The sequence below is a fragment of the Salvelinus fontinalis genome, chromosome 1 (assembly GCF_029448725.1).
Source record: "Salvelinus fontinalis isolate EN_2023a chromosome 1, ASM2944872v1, whole genome shotgun sequence".
NCBI classification, from domain to species: Eukaryota; Metazoa; Chordata; class Actinopteri; order Salmoniformes; family Salmonidae; genus Salvelinus; species Salvelinus fontinalis.
The window spans coordinates 78064504-78087993 of record NC_074665.1 but is presented as its reverse complement, the minus strand read 5'-3'; the positions used below and the strand labels follow the sequence as shown (position 1 = coordinate 78087993).

The window sequence follows — 23490 nt, the reverse complement described above, 5'->3', positions numbered from 1 at the left end:
GAGAGGGTCACTGACTATGCAGAGGGGAAGAAAGGTGTGTAAACACACACTCGACTCAATATTAAGTATGTTTATTATTTCCTCTGACTGTTCCCTCCATCATCCAGCGGTGGACGTCCACGTCAGCCGTTGCCTTGACAACATTGTGGCGGGTGGAGTCCAGATCTGCGGCCTGCACGCCACGGTAGCGCCGCGTCGTCAGCAGCAACAGAGCCCTCCCACCCTGGAGGAATTTGTGTTCGTTCCCTACCTGGAGACAGAATGCCTGTCAGCCAATGACAAACTAGGAGACCAACTAAAGAACTGCAAAGGTAAGATGTCTACTTCCTGTTGCCTTTATCATCCCAACAGTGAGAAAATAATTTGACTTTCAGCCCCTTCCTATACAGCCCTTACCTGTACAGCCCTTACCTGTACAGCCCTTACCTGTACAGCCCTTACCTGTACAGCCCTTACCTGTACAGCCCTTACCTGTACAGCCCTTACCTGTACAGCCCTTACCTGTACAGCCCTTACCTGTACAGCCCTTACCTGTACAGCCCCTTCCTGTACAGCCCTTACCTGTACAGCCCTTACCTGTACAGCCCTTACCTGTACAGCCCTTACCTGTACAGCCCCTTCCTGTACAGCCCTTACCTGTACAGCCCTTACCTGTACAGCCCCTTCCTATACAGCCCTTACCTGTACAGCCCTTACCTGTACAGCCCTTACCTGTACAGCCCCTTCCTATACAGCCCTTACCTGTACAGCCCCTTCCTGTACAGCCCTTACCTGTACAGCCCTTACCTGTACAGCCCCTTCCTATACAGCCCTTACCTGTACAGCCCTTACCTGTACAGCCCTTACCTGTACAGCCCTTACCTGTACAGCCCTTACCTGTACAGCCCTTACCTGTACAGCCCTTACCTGTACAGCCCTTACCTGTACAGCCCTTACCTGTACAGCCCCTACCTGTACAGCCCCTTCCTGTACAGCCCTTACCTGTACAGCCCTTACCTGTACAGCCCTTACCTGTACAGCCCTTACCTGTACAGCCCTTACCTGTACAGCCCTTACCTGTACAGCCCCTTCCTATACAGCCCTTACCTGTACAGCCCTTACCTGTACAGCCCCTTCCTATACAGCCCTTACCTGTACAGCCCTTACCTGTACAGCCCCTTCCTATACAGCCCTTACCTGTACAGCCCCTTCCTATACAGCCCCTTCCTGTACAGCCCTTACCTGTACAGCCCTTACCTGTACAGCCCCTTCCTATACAGCCCTTACCTATACAGCCCCTTCCTATACAGCCCCTTCCTATACAGCCCCTTCCTATACAGCCCCTTCCTATACAGCCCCTTCCTATACAGCCCCTTCCTATACAGCCCCTTCCTATACAGCCCCTTCCTATACAGCCCCTTCCTATACAGCCCCTTCCTATACAGCCCCTTCCTATACAGCCCCTTCCTGTACAGCCCCTTCCTATACAGCCCTTACCTGTACAGCCCTTACCTGTACAGCCCCTTCCTGTACAGCCCCTTCCTATACAGCCCTTACCTGTACAGCCCCTTCCTATACAGCCCCTTCCTATACAGCCCTTACCTGTACAGCCCCTTCCTATACAGCCCCTTCCTATACAGCCCTTACCTGTACAGCCCCTTCCTATACAGCCCCTTCCTATACAGCCCCTTCCTATACAGCCCTTACCTGTACAGCCCCTTCCTATACAGCCCTTACCTGTACAGCCCCTTCCTATACAGCCCCTTCCTATACAGCCCCTTCCTATACAGCCCCTTCCTATACAGCCCCTTCCTATACAGCCCTTACCTGTACAGCCCTTACCTGTACAGCCCCTTCCTATACAGCCCTTACCTGTACAGCCCCTTCCTATACAGCCCTTACCTGTACAGCCCCTTCCTATACAGCCCTTACCTGTACAGCCCCTTCCTATACAGCCCCTTCCTATACAGCCCTTACCTATACAGCCCTTACCTATACAGCCCTTACCTGTACAGCCCCTTCCTATACAGCCCTTACCTGTACAGCCCTTACCTGTACAGCCCCTTCCTATACAGCCCCTTCCTATACAGCCCCTTCCTATACAGCCCTTACCTGTACAGCCCTTACCTGTACAGCCCTTACCTGTACAGCCCTTACCTGTACAGCCCTTACCTGTACAGCCCTTACCTGTACAGCCCTTACCTGTACAGCCCTTACCTGTACAGCCCTTACCTGTACAGCCCCTTCCTGTACAGCCCTTACCTGTACAGCCCTTACCTGTACAGCCCTTACCTGTACAGCCCTTACCTGTACAGCCCCTTCCTGTACAGCCCTTACCTGTACAGCCCTTACCTGTACAGCCCTTACCTGTACAGCCCTTACCTGTACAGCCCTTACCTGTACAGCCCTTACCTGTACAGCCCTTACCTGTACAGCCCCTACCTGTACAGCCCCTTCCTGTACAGCCCTTACCTGTACAGCCCTTACCTGTACAGCCCTTACCTGTACAGCCCTTACCTGTACAGCCCTTACCTGTACAGCCCTTACCTGTACAGCCCTTACCTGTACAGCCCTTACCTGTACAGCCCTTACCTGTACAGCCCTTACCTGTACAGCCCCTTCCTGTACAGCCCTTACCTGTACAGCCCCTTCCTATACAGCCCTTACCTGTACAGCCCCTTCCTATACAGCCCTTACCTGTACAGCCCTTACCTGTACAGCCCCTTCCTATACAGCCCCTTCCTATACAGCCCCTTCCTATACAGCCCCTTCCTATACAGCCCCTTCCTATACAGCCCCTTCCTATACAGCCCCTTCCTATACAGCCCCTTCCTATACAGCCCTTACCTGTACAGCCCCTTCCTATACAGCCCTTACCTGTACAGCCCTTACCTGTACAGCCCCTTCCTATACAGCCCCTTCCTATACAGCCCCTTCCTATACAGCCCCTTCCTATACAGCCCCTTCCTATACAGCCCCTTCCTATACAGCCCCTTCCTATACAGCCCCTTCCTATACAGCCCCTTCCTATACAGCCCCTTCCTGTACAGCCCTTACCTGTACAGCCCCTTCCTGTACAGCCCTTACCTGTACAGCCCCTTCCTATACAGCCCCTTCCTATACAGCCCCTTCCTATACAGCCCCTTCCTATACAGCCCTTACCTGTACAGCCCCTTCCTATACAGCCCCTTCCTATACAGCCCCTTCCTATACAGCCCCTTCCTATACAGCCCTTACCTGTACAGCCCCTTCCTATACAGCCCTTACCTGTACAGCCCCTTCCTATACAGCCCCTTCCTATACAGCCCTTACCTATACAGCCCCTTCCTATACAGCCCTTACCTGTACAGCCCCTTCCTATACAGCCCCTTCCTATACAGCCCCTTCCTGTACAGCCCCTTCCTATACAGCCCTTACCTGTACAGCCCTTACCTGTACAGCCCCTTCCTGTACAGCCCCTTCCTATACAGCCCTTACCTGTACAGCCCCTTCCTATACAGCCCTTACCTGTACAGCCCCTTCCTATACAGCCCCTTCCTATACAGCCCTTACCTGTACAGCCCCTTCCTATACAGCCCCTTCCTATACAGCCCTTACCTGTACAGCCCCTTCCTATACAGCCCCTTCCTATACAGCCCCTTCCTATACAGCCCTTACCTGTACAGCCCCTTCCTATACAGCCCTTACCTGTACAGCCCCTTCCTATACAGCCCCTTCCTATACAGCCCCTTCCTATACAGCCCCTTCCTATACAGCCCCTTCCTATACAGCCCCTTCCTATACAGCCCTTACCTGTACAGCCCTTACCTGTACAGCCCCTTCCTATACAGCCCTTACCTGTACAGCCCCTTCCTATACAGCCCTTACCTGTACAGCCCCTTCCTATACAGCCCTTACCTGTACAGCCCCTTCCTATACAGCCCCTTCCTATACAGCCCTTACCTATACAGCCCTTACCTATACAGCCCTTACCTGTACAGCCCCTTCCTATACAGCCCTTACCTGTACAGCCCTTACCTGTACAGCCCCTTCCTATACAGCCCCTTCCTATACAGCCCCTTCCTATACAGCCCTTACCTGTACAGCCCTTACCTGTACAGCCCTTACCTGTACAGCCCTTACCTGTACAGCCCTTACCTGTACAGCCCTTACCTGTACAGCCCTTACCTGTACAGCCCTTACCTGTACAGCCCTTACCTGTACAGCCCCTTCCTGTACAGCCCTTACCTGTACAGCCCTTACCTGTACAGCCCTTACCTGTACAGCCCCTTCCTGTACAGCCCTTACCTGTACAGCCCTTACCTGTACAGCCCTTACCTGTACAGCCCTTACCTGTACAGCCCTTACCTGTACAGCCCTTACCTGTACAGCCCTTACCTGTACAGCCCCTACCTGTACAGCCCCTTCCTGTACAGCCCTTACCTGTACAGCCCTTACCTGTACAGCCCTTACCTGTACAGCCCTTACCTGTACAGCCCTTACCTGTACAGCCCTTACCTGTACAGCCCTTACCTGTACAGCCCTTACCTGTACAGCCCTTACCTGTACAGCCCTTACCTGTACAGCCCTTACCTGTACAGCCCCTTCCTATACAGCCCTTACCTGTACAGCCCCTTCCTATACAGCCCTTACCTGTACAGCCCCTTCCTATACAGCCCTTACCTGTACAGCCCTTACCTGTACAGCCCCTTCCTATACAGCCCCTTCCTATACAGCCCCTTCCTATACAGCCCCTTCCTATACAGCCCCTTCCTATACAGCCCCTTCCTATACAGCCCCTTCCTATACAGCCCCTTCCTATACAGCCCCTTCCTATACAGCCCCTTCCTATACAGCCCCTTCCTATACAGCCCCTTCCTATACAGCCCCTTCCTATACAGCCCCTTCCTATACAGCCCCTTCCTGTACAGCCCTTACCTGTACAGCCCCTTCCTGTACAGCCCTTACCTGTACAGCCCCTTCCTGTACAGCCCCTTCCTATACAGCCCTTACCTGTACAGCCCCTTCCTATACAGCCCCTTCCTATACAGCCCCTTCCTATACAGCCCCTTCCTATACAGCCCTTACCTGTACAGCCCCTTCCTATACAGCCCTTACCTGTACAGCCCCTTCCTATACAGCCCCTTCCTATACAGCCCTTACCTATACAGCCCCTTCCTATACAGCCCTTACCTGTACAGCCCCTTCCTATACAGCCCCTTCCTATACAGCCCCTTCCTATACAGCCCCTTCCTGTACAGCCCTTACCTGTACAGCCCCTTCCTATACAGCCCCTTCCTATACAGCCCTTACCTATACAGCCCCTTCCTATACAGCCCTTACCTGTACAGCCCCTTCCTATACAGCCCCTTCCTATACAGCCCCTTCCTATACAGCCCTTACCTGTACAGCCCCTTCCTATACAGCCCCTTCCTATACAGCCCTTACCTATACAGCCCTTACCTGTACAGCCCCTTCCTATACAGCCCCTTCCTATACAGCCCCTTCCTATACAGCCCCTTCCTATACAGCCCTTACCTGTACAGCCCCTTCCTATACAGCCCCTTCCTATACAGCCCCTTCCTATACAGCCCTTACCTGTACAGCCCCTTCCTATACAGCCCTTACCTGTACAGCCCCTTCCTATACAGCCCTTACCTGTACAGCCCTTACCTGTACAGCCCCTTCCTATACAGCCCCTTCCTATACAGCCCCTTCCTATACAGCCCTTACCTGTACAGCCCCTTCCTATACAGCCCCTTCCTGTACAGCCCTTACCTGTACAGCCCTTACCTGTACAGCCCTTACCTGTACAGCCCTTACCTGTACAGCCCTTACCTGTACAGCCCTTACCTGTACAGCCCTTACCTGTACAGCCCTTACCTGTACAGCCCCTTCCTGTACAGCCCTTACCTGTACAGCCCTTACCTGTACAGCCCCTTCCTGTACAGCCCCTTCCTATACAGCCCCTTCCTGTACAGCCCCTTCCTATACAGCCCTTACCTGTACAGCCCCTTCCTATACAGCCCTTACCTGTACAGCCCCTTCCTATACAGCCCTTACCTGTACAGCCCCTTCCTATACAGCCCTTACCTGTACAGCCCCTTCCTATACAGCCCTTACCTGTACAGCCCCTTCCTATACAGCCCCTTCCTATACAGCCCCTTCCTATACAGCCCCTTCCTATACAGCCCCTTCCTATACAGCCCCTTCCTATACAGCCCCTTCCTATACAGCCCCTTCCTATACAGCCCCTTCCTATACAGCCCCTTCCTATACAGCCCCTTCCTATACAGCCCTTACCTGTACAGCCCTTACCTGTACAGCCCCTTCCTATACAGCCCTTACCTGTACAGCCCCTTCCTATACAGCCCTTACCTGTACAGCCCTTACCTGTACAGCCCCTTCCTATACAGCCCCTTCCTATACAGCCCCTTCCTATACAGCCCCTTCCTATACAGCCCCTTCCTATACAGCCCCTTCCTATACAGCCCCTTCCTATACAGCCCTTACCTGTACAGCCCCTTCCTATACAGCCCCTTCCTATACAGCCCTTACCTGTACAGCCCCTTCCTATACAGCCCTTACCTGTACAGCCCCTTCCTATACAGCCCTTACCTGTACAGCCCCTTCCTATACAGCCCTTACCTGTACAGCCCCTTCCTATACAGCCCTTACCTGTACAGCCCCTTCCTATACAGCCCTTACCTGTACAGCCCTTACCTGTACAGCCCCTTCCTATACAGCCCTTACCTGTACAGCCCTTACCTATACAGCCCCTTCCTATACAGCCCTTACCTGTACAGCCCCTTCCTATACAGCCCTTACCTGTACAGCCCTTACCTGTACAGCCCCTTCCTATACAGCCCTTACCTGTACAGCCCTTACCTGTACAGCCCCTTCCTATACAGCCCTTACCTGTACAGCCCCTTCCTATACAGCCCCTTCCTATACAGCCCCTTCCTATACAGCCCTTACCTGTACAGCCCCTTCCTATACAGCCCCTTCCTATACAGCCCCTTCCTATACAGCCCTTACCTGTACAGCCCCTTCCTATACAGCCCCTTCCTATACAGCCCTTACCTGTACAGCCCCTTCCTATACAGCCCCTTCCTATACAGCCCCTTCCTATACAGCCCTTACCTGTACAGCCCCTTCCTATACAGCCCCTTCCTATACAGCCCCTTCCTATACAGCCCTTACCTGTACAGCCCCTTCCTATACAGCCCCTTCCTATACAGCCCCTTCCTATACAGCCCTTACCTGTACAGCCCCTTCCTATACAGCCCTTACCTGTACAGCCCCTTCCTATACAGCCCCTTCCTATACAGCCCCTTCCTATACAGCCCTTACCTGTACAGCCCCTTCCTATACAGCCCCTTCCTATACAGCCCCTTCCTATACAGCCCCTTCCTATACAGCCCCTTCCTGTACAGCCCCTTCCTATACAGCCCCTTCCTATACAGCCCCTTCCTATACAGCCCCTTCCTATACAGCCCCTTCCTATACAGCCCCTTCCTATACAGCCCTTACCTGTACAGCCCTTACCTGTACAGCCCTTACCTGTACAGCCCTTACCTGTACAGCCCTTACCTGTACAAATAATACTAAAAATAAGGTTTAAATACTGTCAATCTAAATGGATTCATTTTTAAAATACATGTTCTGTGTTTCATGCATCTCTCCAGATCTGATCCACCAGCTGCAGAAGAAGCTGGCTCCTCAGGGCGTCAAGCTCTCCATCCCTGGTCTAGAGGGGGTGTCTGGCCCTGCTGTACCCAGCCCAGAGCCCTCTGAGCCTGGCTTGCTGCGGCTGCTGTCCCTGCTGTGCGGTCTGGAGCTGAACGGTAACCTGCGGTCAGAGCTGGAGCAGACTGTTGAGAAGGAGAGGGGTTGTCTCCTCCAGGACTCCCTGCTACATGGCCTGCTGGACGGCCCAGCCCTCAGACACTGCCTGGACACAGCCCTGGAGAACACTAACCCCGGGAAGATCAAAGTCCTGGAGGTGAGCTAGACTTGTGATACTTCCAAAGCCTTTGTCTGGGGACGCGATAAAGAGATTTAACAAGAAGAAAGTGACAAAGCAAACCTATTTGAATGAATCTTTAGTACTTCTCCTAGACCATCAGACTCTCCTCTCTAACCCGGCTCTGTCTCTCCCCCTCAGGCTCTCTCCAGCGACGGTTGTCTCTTCTCCCGCGCTGTGCCCCTCCTCAACATCCAGCCCATGCTCCGCCTTGACTATGTTGCCACGGCAATGACCCTTGACCTCCTGACCCCCCATCAGACCACCCTGGATGCCCTGGGAGTCACAGCGGTGCAGTGGGACCCCAACCAGGGCCCCGTGCCCGGGGGAGCAGTCGGAGGGGCTGACCTGGTGGTGTGTAACCACGCCTGGGGGCCCCTGGGGGCCAGGGCAGAGGTGGTGGTGGAGAACCTGGCCTCTGGTGCCAAAGAAGGGGGCTTTGTGATGCTCCACACCCTACTGAAGGGAGAGACGCTGGCGGAGACGGTGGCCTTCCTCACCTCCAAAGACCGCAAGGCCAACCGTCAGAGACTGTTCTCGCAGGTCAGTCACACTGCAGTGGACAACAGAAGCCCAGAACTGTTCTTAGCCCTTAGCTACTCTTCAAGTATTATAGCAGGGCTCTATCAGCTTCAGGCAGTATTTAGTGACAATCCATAAACTGACCATACATACAGTCTCATCTGTGATCGTTCTCTCAGTGATGACCTGTTATGATGTCTAATCCTGCAGCTGTTGTCCTCCTATTCTCTAGGCTGAGTGGGAGAAGGTCTTCTCTGATGCGTCTCTCAAATTGGTGGCTGTTAGGAAGTCCTTCTATGGCTCTGCCCTATTCCTGTGTCGCCGTCGGTTACCCAGCAAACAGCCCATCTTCCTGCCTGTGGACAGCATGGACTACCAGTGGGTGGACACACTCAAGGTGAGGGAAACGTGTGGCTCTGTGTCTGTGTTAATGCATTTTTAAGTGCTTATAAGCCTTTATAACTGCCCCCCCCCCCCCCCCCCCCCCCCCCAGGCGACGCTGGCTGAGCCCTTGGACTCTCCGGTCTGGCTGACTGCTACCCAGACCCACTCTGGGGTGGTGGGCATGGTCAACTGTCTACGCCAGGAGCCTGGTGGCAACCGCATACGGTGAGATAACGCCTGGTTTGAAACAAGCCCTCGCCCCTTCCCCTAGACTGATACTCTGAAAGGATTGAATTGGTATTAAAAGCACAGATGTTTATATATTAGAAAGGTCGAAGCTTGGCTGTGAATCACAGAATAAAGCTGTACCTCACTCTCTCTGTCTCTCTGTCTCTCTCTCTCTTTCTCTGTCTCTCTTTCTCTGTCTCTCTCTCTGTCTCTCTCTCTCTTTCTCTGTCTCTCTCTCTCTTTCTCTGTCTCTCTCTCTCTGTCTCTGTCTCTCTCTCTCTGTCTCTGTCTCTCTCTGTCTCTGTCTCTCTCTCTCTGTCTCTGTCTCTCTCTCTCTGTCTGTCTCTCCCCACAGGTGTGCATTTGTGTCCAACCTGTGTGAGTCCACTGTGGTGCCCACCCTGCAGCCTACCCATAGTTCCATGAGGTCTGTGCTGGAGGGAGACCTGTGTATGAACGTGTTCAGGGATGGACACTGGGGAATGTTCAGACACCAGCTCATCTCTCAGGGTATGACAACCACGCTGCCATCTCCCTTCTCTCTTGCTCTAGCAAGATCTCAAAAGTTGCACCCGTTGAGATATCTTGAGAGAGAATTGACACATTCAGTCATTGCATAGGAGCTTGATGCTATAACTTTTCCCTAATGATAAATACTGGAACAGTTGATGTCAGACTAGCCCTAGGCTCAAGAATACCAATACCAATCTTAACATCTCTCAGATCTGAGTGAGGAGTTGACAGAGCAGGCGTACGTTAACGTGTTGACCCGGGGTGACCTCTCCTCCCTGCGTTGGATCGCCTCGCCCCTCCGTCATTTTGTGGCGAGCAGCCCCCACGTGCAGCTGTGTCGCGTCTACTACAGCTCCCTCAACTTCAGAGACATCATGCTGGCCACCGGGAAGCTGCCACCGGACGCCATCCCAGGTACACACATCACTTTGGAGACAAACGCACAGGGAAACTCCCGCACAGACAGATTTACTCACACATACACACACACCCGCAACAACCTGAGTACCCTCTCCTCTCCCTCTGTAGGTGACCTGGCCCTGCAGCAGTGCATGTTGGGTATGGAGTTCTCAGGTCGTGACCCCAGCGGTAGGCGTGTGATGGGGCTGTTACCTGCTAAAGGCCTGGCCACTTGCGTCGACGCTGACACACGCTTCCTCTGGGATGTCCCAGACAGCTGGTGAGGCACTGGGATGATCCCAAATGACACCCTATTCCCTATGCAGTGCACTTGAGTAGGAGTGGCAGGTAGCCTAGTGGTTAGAGCGTTGGGCCAGCAACCGAAAGGTTGTTAGATCGAATCCCCGAGCTGGCAAGGTAAGAAATCTATCGTTCTGCCCCTGAACAAGGCAGTTAACCCACTGTTCCTAGGTGTCATTGTAAATAAGAATTTGTTCTTAACTGACTTGCCTAGTTAAATAAAGGAGCATTTTAAATCATAATAAATAAGAGGGGGGAACCTAATCCTAGATCAACCCTCCTATAATTTGGGAATAGAGCCATATAAAATCTGTGATTGTCTGGGAACGGACTACCTATTTACTGGTGATGTCTAGCCTTATGACTAAGTTATGGTTAGTAACTTAAGGTTTCTCTCTCTCTAGGACCCTGGAGCAGGCCGCGTCGGTGCCAGTGGTCTATGCTACAGCCTACTACTCGCTGGTGGTGCGAGGCAGGCTCCGCCCAGGCGAGAGTGTTCTCATCCACTCAGGGTCAGGAGGCGTTGGCCAGGCTGCCATCGCCATCGCACTCAGTCAGCACTGTAGGGTTTTCACTACTGTTGGTGAGTACCGGAGACCACACACACTCAGTCAGCACTGTAGGGTTTTCACTACTGTTGGTGAGTACCGGAGACCACACACACTCAGTCAGCACTGTAGGGTTTTCACTACTGTTGGTGAGTACCGGAGACCACACACACTCAGTCAGCACTGTAGGGTTTTCACTACTGTTGGTGAGTACCGGAGACCACACACACTCAGTCAGCACTGTAGGGTTTTCACTACTGTTGGTGAGTACCGGAGACCACACACACTCAGTCAGCACTGTAGGGTTTTCACTACTGTTGGTGAGTACCAGAGACCACACACACTCAGTCAGCACTGTAGGGTTTTCACTACTGTTGGTGAGTACCGGAGACCACACACACTCAGTCAGCACTGTAGGGTTTTCACTACTGTTGGTGAGTACCGGGGACCACACACACTCAGTCAGCACTGTAGGGTTTTCACTACTGTTGGTGAGTACCGGGGACCACACACACTCAGTCAGCACTGTAGGGTTTTCACTACTGTTGGTGAGTACCGGGGACCACACACACTCAGTCAGCACTGTAGGGTTTTCACTACTGTTGGTGAGTACCGGAGACCACACACACTCAGTCAGCACTGTAGGGTTTTCACTACTGTTGGTGAGTACCGGAGACTACACACACTCAGTCAGCACTGTAGGGTTTTCACTACTGTTGGTGAGTACCGGGGACCACACACACTCAGTCAGCACTGTAGGGTTTTCACTACTGTTGGTGAGTACCGGAGACTACACACACTCAGTCAGCACTGTAGGGTTTTCACTACTGTTGGTGAGTACCGGGGACCACACACACTCAGTCAGCACTGTAGGGTTTTCACTACTGTTGGTGAGTACCGGAGACCACACACACTCAGCCTGTTAGTGTCAGGATTGTCAGTGCATTTAGTCATAGATGTGTGTCTGTAACCTGTGTTTGTGTTCTGTCTCAGGTTCAGCAGAGAAGCGTGCCTACCTACAGGAGCGTTTTCCCCAGCTCACCGCTGAGTCCTTCGGCAACTCTAGAGACGCCACCTTCGAACAGCACGTCCTGCTACACACACAGGGAAAAGGTCAGACACACTTTAAATATCAGCTCCTGTCCAAACTTGCCTCACAAAACACTTCAACTATACACACCCAACATGTCACTGAACTATCAAAATATGCATTCATACCTTGCACATGTTAAGCCATCAAATCCAGTCTCCCTTCCTCACAATCACTCATGCGCCATGGACGCTTTTATCCAAAGTGACTTATGTAAAACGTATGCACGCATAACTATTTGTGGCCCCAGCGGGAATTGAACCGACAACCCTTGGCGTTGCAAGCTCCATGCTCTGCCAACTGAGCCACAAAGGACCACTTAAATGTGGTCTTATTTATCCTGAATGTCTCTGTGTTTAGTGAACATGGTATTGTGTATCCTGGATGTCTGCGTTTAGTGAACATGGTATTGTGTATCCTGGATGTCTGTGTGTTTAGTGAACATGGTATTGTGTATCCTGGATGTCTGTGTGATTAGTGAACATGGTATTGTGTATCCTGGATGTCTGTGTGTTTAGTGAACATGGTATTGTGTATCCTGGATGTCTGTGTGTTTAGTGAACATGGTATTGTGTATCCTGGATGTCTGTGTGTTTAGGAGTGAACATGGTGTTGAACTCCCTGGCTGAGGAGAAACTGCAGGCCAGTCTTCGCTGTCTGGCCCGACACGGACGCTTCCTGGAGATCGGCAAATACGACCTATCCAACAACTCCTCTCTGGGTCAGTGCACTGCAACTGCTCTCTCCATGGCAGCCATTTTGTCCCCGACTCACTGTGCCACTGCAGCTGATCTTTCTGACATGCGTTCCTGTTTCCCTCAGGAATGGCTCTCTTCCTGAAGAACGTGGCGTTCCACGGAATCCTACTGGACGCCCTGTTTGAGGAGGGGAACAGGGAGTGGGAGGAGGTGTCCCAGCTGCTGAAGGAGGGCATTGTGGGAGGTGTAGTCAAGCCACTGAGGACTACAGTGTTTGAGAGAGACCAGGTGGAGGAGGCCTTCAGATACATGGCCCAGGGAAAACACATCGGCAAAGTACAGCTGCAGGTCAGTGACTCTTTCCTTAGCTGCTTCTTCTCCCTCACAAAAAAGCTTTTTCCATTTCCTCACTTTGCTTTTTAATCCTTTTCATCGCTTGTTTTTTTCCCCTTTTTCCTCTCAACACTACTTTGCTTATTACAGACATATTACACTTTTATGATGCTGTTGTAACACAGTTATTTCTACTAATCACACTTATCACTGTTTTTAATTCTAGTCAAATATCTGTGTTGTATCTGATGTCTTTCTTTAGGTGCGTTCTGAGGAGATGGGTAATGGTACCCTGGCGGTGGGCTCGCCACTCTCCCTCCCCGCCATCTGCCGTACCTTCTGCCCCGCCTCCCACTCTTACATCATCACCGGGGGACTGGGTGGCTTCGGGCTGGAGCTCGCCCATTGGCTGACGGAGAGGGGCGCCCGCAAACTGGTGCTCACCTCCAGATCGGGCATCCGCAACGGTAAGAGAGAGACAATAACTTTTCCAGCTACTCTTCCATGTGTTTTGTTCTGTAAAGCCAAGCCATTGTGCTAGGCAACTTATTTTACAATGACGGCCCACCAGAGAACAGTGGTTTAACTGCCTTGTTCAGGGGCAGAACAACAGATGTTTACCTTGTCAGCTCGGGCATTCAATCCAGCAACCTTTTGGTTACTGGCCCAACGCTCTAACCACTAGGCTAACTGCCGCCCATTAGCTACATGCTGCTGATTTGTTAGTGACAGTTCAGTCACCTTTGTCATTGTTGTTGTGGTTCATGTTGCTAGGTTACCAGGCCAAGCGTGTGCGTGAGTGGCAGGGGATGGGCGTGCAGGTGCTGGTGTCCACCAGTGACGTCAGCACCCAGGAGGGGGCAGAGCAACTCATTAACGAGGCCTGCAGGTTGGGGCCTGTGGGAGGAGTCTTTCACCTTGCCATGGTAACGACCCCCTGCTACCTGTACACTGTTCTCACCTGTCTTAACCTGTCTCCTTCACCTGTCCCTGTTTCACCAGTCTTAACATCTCTCTCTCTAACCTGTCTGTCTCTCTCCTGTCTGTGTGTGTACCAGGTGTTGAAGGATGGTATGCTAGAGAATCTGACTCCTCAGCTCTTCCTGGATGTCAACAAACCCAAATACAACGGCACCCTCCACCTAGACAAGTGAGATGACATTCTCCAGCCTAATATAGTGTTATCCTCAACCTTGGTTCTGCCTCGCTTCCCTCGGAAGAGAGTCAAATTCGTTTGGTTTGAATTTAAGGTGAAATCCAAGACCATGGTTGAAAAACAAAAATAATATATATTTTAGAGCAACAAATATTTGAGACTCAAAAACCCACATTATCAAATTTTGGAGACAAAATTAATGTCTCATGGTTATTTTGTCTCCTCAGTGTGACCAGAAAGATGTGTCCAGACCTCAGTTACTTCGTAGCCTTCTCTTCTGTGAGCTGCGGCCGCGGCAACGCCGGCCAAAGTAACTATGGTTACGCCAACTCCGCCATGGAGCGCGTGTGTGAGCAGCGGCTCCACGACGGCCTGCCTGGATTGGCTGTCCAGTGGGGCGCCATTGGTGACGTGGGCGTTGTCCTGGAGACCATGGGCGGTAATGACGTGGTGGTGGGTGGGACTCTCCCGCAGCGCATCACTTCCTGTTTGGAGGTGCTGGACCGCTTCCTGTGCGAGCGGCGTCCGGTGATGTCGAGCTTCGTGCTGGCAGAGAGGAGCGTGGTGAAGAGCGAAGGAACAGGACAGAGAGACCTGGTGGAGGCTGTTGCTCATATACTGGGTAAGAGAGGTTCCATTCTGGTATTTCAGAAGTCATGCTTATTGCCATCTGATTTCGGGAATCTTCCAACTGGGATTTCTGAGAATTTTGGGAAAGTGGACAGTATTTTTCATCCCTAATTTGGTATGTATTCATGATGTGTAACTTCTCACCCTCCCTCCCTCTCTCAGGTGTACGTGATGTCAGCAGCCTGAACGCTGACGCCTCATTGGCTGAACTCGGTCTGGACTCTCTGATGGGCGTGGAAGTGCGTCAGACACTGGAGCGCGACTACGACATTGTCATGGCGATGAGGGAGATCCGACAGCTCACCATCAACAAGCTCAGAGAGCTGTCAAGCCAACCGGCAGGAACAGCAGGTGTGTGTGTGTGTGTGTGTGTGTGTTTGTTTCTTGGGCTCATGTCTCTCACTCTCGCTCTCACTCTAGAGTCCCGTCAGTCTCCAGTGAAGAAGGGAGGAGTGCGTTCTCTGTTGGAGTCGGACCTCAGTATGATGCTGGTCAACCCAGACAGCCCCACGGTCTCACGTCTCAACGAGGTGCAGAGTGTTGAGCGCCCGCTGTTCCTGGTCCACCCTATAGAGGGCTCCATCGCTGCCTTCCGAACGCTCACCGCCAAGCTCAGTGTTCCCTGCTACGGCCTGCAGTGCACTAAAGGTACACATGAAGACATACACACGCACGTGCGCACAAGTACAGTGCCTTGCAAAAGTATTCATTCCCTTGGTGTGTTTCCTATTTTCTTTCATTACAACCTGTAATTTAAATGGATTTTTATTTGGATTTCATGTAATGGACAGACACAAAATAGTCATAATTGGTGAAGTGAAATGAAAAAAATTACTTGTTTAAAAAAATTTAAAATGTAAAAGTGGTGTGTGCGTATGTATTCAACCCCTTTGCTATAAAGCTCCTAAAATAAGATCTGGTGCAACCAATTACCTTCAGAAGTCACATAATTAGTTGGATTGCACACAGGTGGACTTTATTTAAGTGTCATATGATCTCAGTATATATACACATCTGTTCTGAAAGGCCCCAGAGTCTGCAACACCACTAAGCAATGGGCACCACCAAACAAGTGGCACTATGAAGACCAAGGAGCTCTCCAGACAGGTCAGGGACAAAGTTGTAGAGAAGTACAGATCATGGTTGGGTTATAAAAAAAATAAAGCTTTGAACATCCCACGGAGGACCATTTTTAAATCCATTATTAAAAAATAGAAGGAATATGGCACCACAATAGACCTGACAGAGAGGGCCACCCACCAAAACTCACAGACCATGCAAGGAGGCATTAATCAGAGGCGCAACAAAGAGAACCCTGAAGTAGCTACAAAAATCCACAGAGGAGATTGGAGTATCTGTTCATAGGACCGCTTTAAGCCGTACACTCCACAGCGCTGGGCTTTACGGAAGAGTGGCCAGAAACAAATAAGCAAACATGTTTGGTGTTTGCCAAAAGGCATGTGGAAGACTCCTCAAACATATTGAAGAAGGTACTCTGATCAGATGAGACTAAAATTGAGCTTTTTGGCCATCAAGGAAAACGCTATGTCTGGCGCAATCCCAACACCTCTCATCACCCGAGAACCTCAACCCCACAGTGAAGCATGGTGGTGGCAGCATCATGCTGTGGGGATGTTTTTCATCGGCAGGGACGGGGAAACTGGTCAGAATTTAAGGAATGATGGATGGCGCTAAATACAGGGACATTTTTGAGGGAAACCTGTTTCAGTCTTCCAGAGATTTGAGACTGAGACAGAGGTTCACCTTCCAGCAGAACAATGACCCTAAGCATACTGCTAAAGCAACACTCAAGTGGTTTAAGGGAAAACGTTTTAATGTCTTGGAATGGCCTAGTCAAAGCCCAGACCTCAATCCAATTGAGAATCGGTGGTATGACTTAAAGATTGCTGTACACCAGCGGAACCCATCCAACTAGAAGGAGCTGGAGCAGTTTTGCTGTGAAGAATGGGCAAAAATCCCATTGGCTACATGTGCCAAGCTTAGAGACATACCCCAAGAGACTTGCAGCTGTAATTGCTGCAAAAGATGGCTCAACAAAGTTTTGACTTGGGGGGGGGTGAATAGTTATGCACACTCAAGTTCTGTTTTTTTTGTCTTATTTCTTCCATACTTTCGCAAGCCACTGTATACACAGTCACACAAACTCCCTCCTCTCTCTCACGCTCATACTGATACAGTTACCCCACACACTCTCGGCTCTAAAGTTGTATACAATTAATCAAATGGCCACCCGGACTATTGACATTGCCCCCCCCTTTGTTTTTACACTGCTGCTACTCGCTGTTTATTATCTATGCATCGTGACTTCATCCCTACCTACATTTACATATGATCTCGACTAACCTGTACCCCTCGCACACTGACTCGGTACTGGTACCCCCTGTATATAGCCTCGTTATTGTTATTTTGTGTTAATATTTACTAAATAAACTAAAAGAAAAAAAATTCTTAACTCTATTTCTTGAACTGTATTGTTGGTTAAGGGTTTGTAAAGTAAGTATTTCACTGTAATGTCTAGACCTGTTGTTTTCGGCGCATGGGACAAAAAAACTTTGATTTAACCTTGATCTAAATGACTCAAACCATCCATCTCTCTAGCTGCTCCTTTGGACAGTATCCAGTCCCTGGCTGCATACTATGTGGAGTGTATATCTCAGGTACGTAATATACTAACCACAACTTTGTTTGTAATGTACATTTAGGTAAATTATAGATAATTAGGGATTTATAAATAACTGTCTCTGTTTTTTTTGTGTAAAGGTGCAATCAGAGGGTCCGTACCGGATCGCCGGATACTCCTTTGGAGCCTGCGTGGCGTTTGAGATGTGTTCTCAGCTGCAGGCACAGGGTAGGACCGTAGAGTACCTCTTCCTTTTCGATGGATCACACTCCTACGTCGCCGCTTACACACAGGTGAGCACTTACGGACACGTGGGTACACAGACGCACACGTGGATAGACTCATACACACGGATGCACACACACACGGATACACACACGCACACACACACACGGATACACATACACACACGCACACACACACACGGATACACATACAGACACGGATACACACACACGGATACACACACACATGGATACACACGCAGACACATGGTCACACAGACACATCGGTGATACATGTGTCTACATACTGACCCACAGTTGACATGTTAACAGGATGTACATGTATACAAAGGCCCTCAGGCACATTCATACTCAGTTACCTCAGTGAACTCTACTGCAACACTCCTAACCTCATGATGAACCACAGTGTAGAGTTAGAATACCAACATGAACCACAGTGTAGAGTTAGAATACCAACATGAACCACAGTGTAGAGTTAGAATACCAACATGAACCACAGTGTAGAGTTAGAATACCAACATGAACCACAGTGTAGAGTTAGAATACCAACATGAACCACAGTGTAGAGTTAGAATACCAACATGAACCACAGTGTAGAGTTAGAATACCAACATGAACCACAGTGTAGAGTTAGAATACCAACATGAACCACAGTGTAGAGTTAGAATACCAACATGAACCACAGTGTAGAGTTAGAATACCAACATGAACCACAGTGTAGAGTTAGAATACCAACATGAACCACAGTGTAGAGTTAGAATACCAACATGAACCACAGTGTAGAGTTAGAATACCAACATGAACCACAGTGTAGAGTTAGAATACCAACATGAACCACAGTGTAGAGTTAGAATACCAACATGAACCACAGTGTAGAGTTAGAATACCAACATGAACCACAGTGTAGAGTTATGTGGAGTTAGAATACCAACATTAGGTTATTTTCCTTTCAGAGCTACAAATCCAAGCTGACCCCTGGTAAAGAGTCAGAGGCAGAGACTGAAGCTATGTGTGCCTTCATCCAGCAGTTTACTGGCATCGAGTACAGCAAGGTACACTGTACCCCCCTCTCTCCCTCTCTGTGTACCTCCCCCCCTCTCTCTCTCTTTCTTTCTCGCTCTCTCTGTGTATCCCCCCTCTCTCTCTCTTTCTTTCTCTCTCTCTCTGTGTACCCCTCCTCTCTCGCTCTCCTCGCAACCCCCCCCCCCTCCTTCTCTCAATTCAATTTAAGGGCTTTATTTTGCCCTTAACTTGCCAAAGCAAGTTAAATAAATAATATAAAATTATCAGTAAACATTACATTCACATGTTCCAAAAGAATAAAGACATTTCAAATGTCAATATGTGCAAATAGTTAAAGAACAAAAGGGAAAATAAATTAACATAAAATGAGTTGTATTTTTCAATGGTGTTTGTTCTTCACTGGTTGCCCTTTTCTTGTGGCAACATGTCACACATCTTGCTGCTGTGATGGCACACTGTGGTATTTCACCCAATAGATTCATCAAAATTGGATTTGTTTTCAAATTCTTTGTGGGTCTGTGTAATCTGAGGGAAATATGTGTCTCTAATATTGTCATACATTTGGCAGGAGGTTAGGAAGTGCAGCTCAGTTTCCACATTTTGTGGGCAGTGTGCACATAGCCTGTCTTCCTTTGAGAGCCAGGTCTGCCTACGGCAGCCTCTCTCAATAGCAAGGCTATAATCACTGAGTCTGTACATAGTCAAAGATTTTCTTAATTTTGGTCAGTCATATTCTGCCACTGTGTATTATCTGTTTAGGGCCCAATAGCATTCTAGTTTGGTCTGTTTCTTTGTTAATTCTTTATAATGTATCAAGTAATTATCTTTTTGTTTTCTCATGATTTGGTTGGGTCTAATTGTGTTGCTGTGCTGGAGCTGTGGGGTCTGTTTGTGTTTGTGAACAGAGCCCCAGGACCAGCTTGCTTAAGTGACTCTTGTCCAGGTTCATCTCTCTATAGGGGATGGCTTTGTTATGGAAGGTTTTGGATTCACTTCATTTTAGGTGGTTGTAGAATTTATCATCTCTTTTCTGGATTTTGATTAGCTGGTTATCGGCCTGCATTATTTTGTGTTTTACATTGTTTTTGCAAAATTCTGCATTCAGAGTCTCAATTTGGTGTTTGTCACATTTTATCTTTATTTTTTATTCTTGGTTGGTGACCAGACCCCAAACCATAAAGGGCAATGGGTTCTATAACTGATTCAAGTATTTTTAGCCAGATCTTAATTGGTTTGTCAAATGTTATGTTCTTTTGATGGCGTAGAAGGCGCTTCTTGACTTGTCTCTCAGATCGTTCACAGCTTTGTGGAAGTTACCTGTGGTGCTGATGTTTAGGCCGAGGTATGTGTATAGTTTGTGTGCTCTAGGGCAACGGTGTCTAGATGGATTTTGTGTTTGCGGTCCTGACAACTGGACCTTTTTTGGAACAACATAATGTTTTCCTGAGATTTACTGTCAGGAACCAGGTCTGACAGAATCTGTGCAGAAGATCTAGGTGCTGCTGTAGGCCCTCCTTGGTTGGGGACAGAAGTACCAGGTCATCAGCTAACAGTAGACATTTGACTTCAGATTCTAGTAGGGTGAGGCTGGGTGCTGCAGACTGTTCTAGTGCCGTCGCCAATTCGTTGATATATATGTTTACGAGGGCGGGGCTTAAGCTGCATCCCTGTCTCACCCCATGGCCCTGTGGAAAGTAATGTGACAATTTTAACCCCATACTTGTTTGTTTACATGGAGGAAAAACATACACCATTATAAAATCCAACACCGCTGTCCATCAATTTGTATACCAGACTCTCATGCCAAATTGAGTCAAGTTTTTTTTAAATCAACAAAGCCTTTGTTTCGGGTTGTTTGTTTGTCACTTAGGGTGTGCATGGTGAATACGTGGTCTGTCGTCCGGGTAATTTGGTAAAAAGCCAATTTGATATTTGCTCAGGACATTGTTTTCACTGAGTAAATGTACAAGTCTGCTATTAATGATAACTCTCTCTCCTTATACCACCCACCCCCTGTCTGTCTAGTTGTTGGAGACCCTCCTCCCTCTGTCTGATCTGAAAGCCCGTGTCAACATGGCGGTGGACCTCATCACCTCCAGCCATAAGAACGTCAGTAAAGACTCCCTGCGATTCGCCGCCGCCTCATTCTACTACAAACTCAAGGCTGCCGACGGTTACGTCCCGGCAACCAAATACCATGGCAACGTCACCCTGCTCCGCGCCAAGGCCAGCAGCGACTACGGAGACAACCTGGGGGCCGACTACAAACTGAACGAGGTGATTGCACTTGCGCACACACACACACACACACACACACACACACACTACTATAATAACTGGTTTTGTTTCTCCCCAGGTGTGTGATGGTAAGGTGTCGGTTCACGTCATCGAGGGAGACCACCGCAGCTTCCTGGAAGGAGAGGGGGTTGAGTCTATCAGGAGCATCATCCACAGCTCATTGGCCGAGCCACGCATCAGTGCCCGAGAGGGTTAGACTAGTCCCGCACATTCCCAGCCCTCTCTCCCAATAGCATCAACTTCTCCTATCATCAAATCTAAACCCCATTGATCAATACATATAATGGACGCAATCCCCCACCAATTAAAGCTCGTCTCGTTGCCACAGGGTATGTTCCCATGGGAACAAAACGTGCTGTATGTTATGCTACCAATAAGGTCCTCTCTTTTTTTTTATTTATTTTTTATCCCGTCTCTATCATGTTTGGAACAGTAGAATAACTGTCCATACTGATAATCCTGCTACAACTGGAAACACGCTGGCTCAACCCAATAGCTAGCCTAGCATGTGAGCCTGGCTGTGTTGCCAACTGACTAGTGACTAGATAACCTAGCTGCTGTGTTATGATACTGCTAAGCGGTGTGTCGTTACCTTGATGATAAAGCTGTGTGGACCCTTTTATCTACTCACGGTGTGTGTGTGTTTGTGCGTGTATTTGCATGTTTTATCTTATGCCAAACCCTAGCAGTGCCCTAATGATGCAGACAGGTCTGTTCCACCTGGACGTTTTCTCCTGTCTCTTTCACATGTCTAACACCTGTTCAAGCTCTGTACCTGTTACCAAGTGTGACGTTGACATTGATACATGGTTGTCTGTGTTTGGGCAGGTTTTATTCTGTTTGTTTTGCATCAGGGTTTGTTTACCAGATTTGGTCAGAAGTGAAGTTTTGATCCCTATTTTAGTAGATTTTGATGTGTTTTGTTGCCTTGCAGAGATGGTGACTGTTGTAGTATTGTTACACTGGTCTACTTAAGGTAGTTTCACACAGTGACGTGCATAAGACTCCTCAACTTGAGAACTAAAGGTGTTACTGTCGCTACAAGGAAATGGATAAAGTGTTTGACTGATGCCGTATTTGATCACGTTAATGACTTTATTACCTATTCAGCTGTTTCCTAGACTCCACGTCTTCCCAGTTAAGAACTGAACCTTTGGAAAACAACAGTATTCTTCTGGGTTGAGATGTGTCTGTGTGTGTTTTCTTTCCTGTGTGAGTACACCTTTTTAAGAGGACTGATTAGATATCTACAGTTCACGTTTCTATGACGTCGGGTTCTTTGACAGAAAAAGTCATTTAATTTGCTGCTGTTAGAACATCATACATTTTTAATGTGACTACAATGGATTACTAAATTAACATTGTCTTTAAATGGGAAGACATTTTCCAACATTCCTGAAATATTGTTACACAAGACTCATTTTAAATATTTGAATATTACTGCTGTCAACATGCAATGCTTTAAAACTCGTTGGCACTTATTTGAAAGGAATTTGAGCAATAGTCCAGTATTTGGGTAGTGCCATACAAATGATGTCCTGCTAAACCTATGGTCGTGTTCACTAGGGCACAACGTAGCAAAATGTTTTGCAACTGAAGATGAGCGTTCATTTTTGGTACCCACTGAACATGACCAGATTTGACTGTCTCACTGAAAGAGTAGTAGTTTGTCCAAGCTTCCATTTTGTTTGTAATATGGAATCATTGATCTGAAGAACGGGCCTTGTTGAGGAGTAGGTAGAATTGACCCCTAACCACTAGTCCAGAAACAGATATTTTACTGTCCTCCCGTTAGGACTGTTGGGAGGGTAATATGATCCTATTGTAGATCTGTGGTTACGAGGCAACTTTATACCTCTATCTGTTTTTGACTCCCATGATCTTTGCTGTCCCCTAAAGGTCCTCTAAGATCTTGGGTCCAATCCCAGAATGCAACAGACTGACCTGACTTCTGAGACTTCTAATCAGGTCTATGAAGAGTCGGGTGACTGTAATTTGAACCCTGTGATTGGCTGCAGTAAAAAGGAGGAGGAAATTGACGATGTGCTTCTCTAGTTGTATTTATTGTATTAGTCCAAATAAAGAGGTATCACTAACATCCTGCCTCACTGTCTGTTCTATGTCAATTTAACAAGGACATTAGGGTTTTCAGCAAGTAGTGTATTCAGCATACTCAACTGATTTGAGAGGTTGGCATGGAATATAATGAGAGTTAACTTGTTATGCACCAAATACTTATTAGGGGTTGCTTTATTGCCCTGGGCAAGTGAACTGGGCAAGTTCAGGCTGATCTGTGGTTGCCCCATTAGGCAGGTGACATTTTTCACTGAAAACAACCAGCCTGCAGCCTAATCTTTCTGGTTCTTCCCAATTGTCAGTCTTTCACTTAAACAAGTCATGACGTTTGTGTGTAAACAGCTTTTTTCACAAGTGTCTATAATCTTCGGGCATTCATGACATACTCCTGGCCTTTCACACCTTAATGTCAATCCCTGTGT

General features: G+C 48.9%; 1 protein-coding gene across 1 annotated transcript in view; it reads left to right on the top strand.

Moving 5' to 3' along the window:
- The window catches only part of LOC129862299 (fatty acid synthase-like), a 55606-nt gene extending 32516 nt beyond the window's left edge, over nt 1-23090 (top strand). The window contains exons 20-43 of the mRNA XM_055933805.1: nt 1-34; nt 108-311; nt 7647-7963; nt 8126-8527; nt 8739-8903; nt 9000-9115; nt 9474-9628; nt 9842-10045; nt 10160-10310; nt 10735-10913; nt 11872-11991; nt 12567-12689; nt 12791-13014; nt 13262-13466; nt 13774-13925; nt 14058-14149; nt 14383-14777; nt 14948-15136; nt 15206-15433; nt 17405-17463; nt 17567-17719; nt 18625-18723; nt 20720-20971; nt 21051-23090. The exon at nt 1-34 is cut by the window's left edge and continues 146 nt beyond it. Coding sequence (XP_055789780.1) covers nt 1-34; nt 108-311; nt 7647-7963; nt 8126-8527; nt 8739-8903; nt 9000-9115; nt 9474-9628; nt 9842-10045; nt 10160-10310; nt 10735-10913; nt 11872-11991; nt 12567-12689; nt 12791-13014; nt 13262-13466; nt 13774-13925; nt 14058-14149; nt 14383-14777; nt 14948-15136; nt 15206-15433; nt 17405-17463; nt 17567-17719; nt 18625-18723; nt 20720-20971; nt 21051-21188 — 4356 coding nt within the window. The 3' untranslated portion in view covers nt 21189-23090. The remainder of the gene's footprint in view (nt 35-107; nt 312-7646; nt 7964-8125; nt 8528-8738; nt 8904-8999; nt 9116-9473; nt 9629-9841; nt 10046-10159; nt 10311-10734; nt 10914-11871; nt 11992-12566; nt 12690-12790; nt 13015-13261; nt 13467-13773; nt 13926-14057; nt 14150-14382; nt 14778-14947; nt 15137-15205; nt 15434-17404; nt 17464-17566; nt 17720-18624; nt 18724-20719; nt 20972-21050) is intronic.
- Nucleotides 23091-23490: the final 400 nt, after the last annotated feature.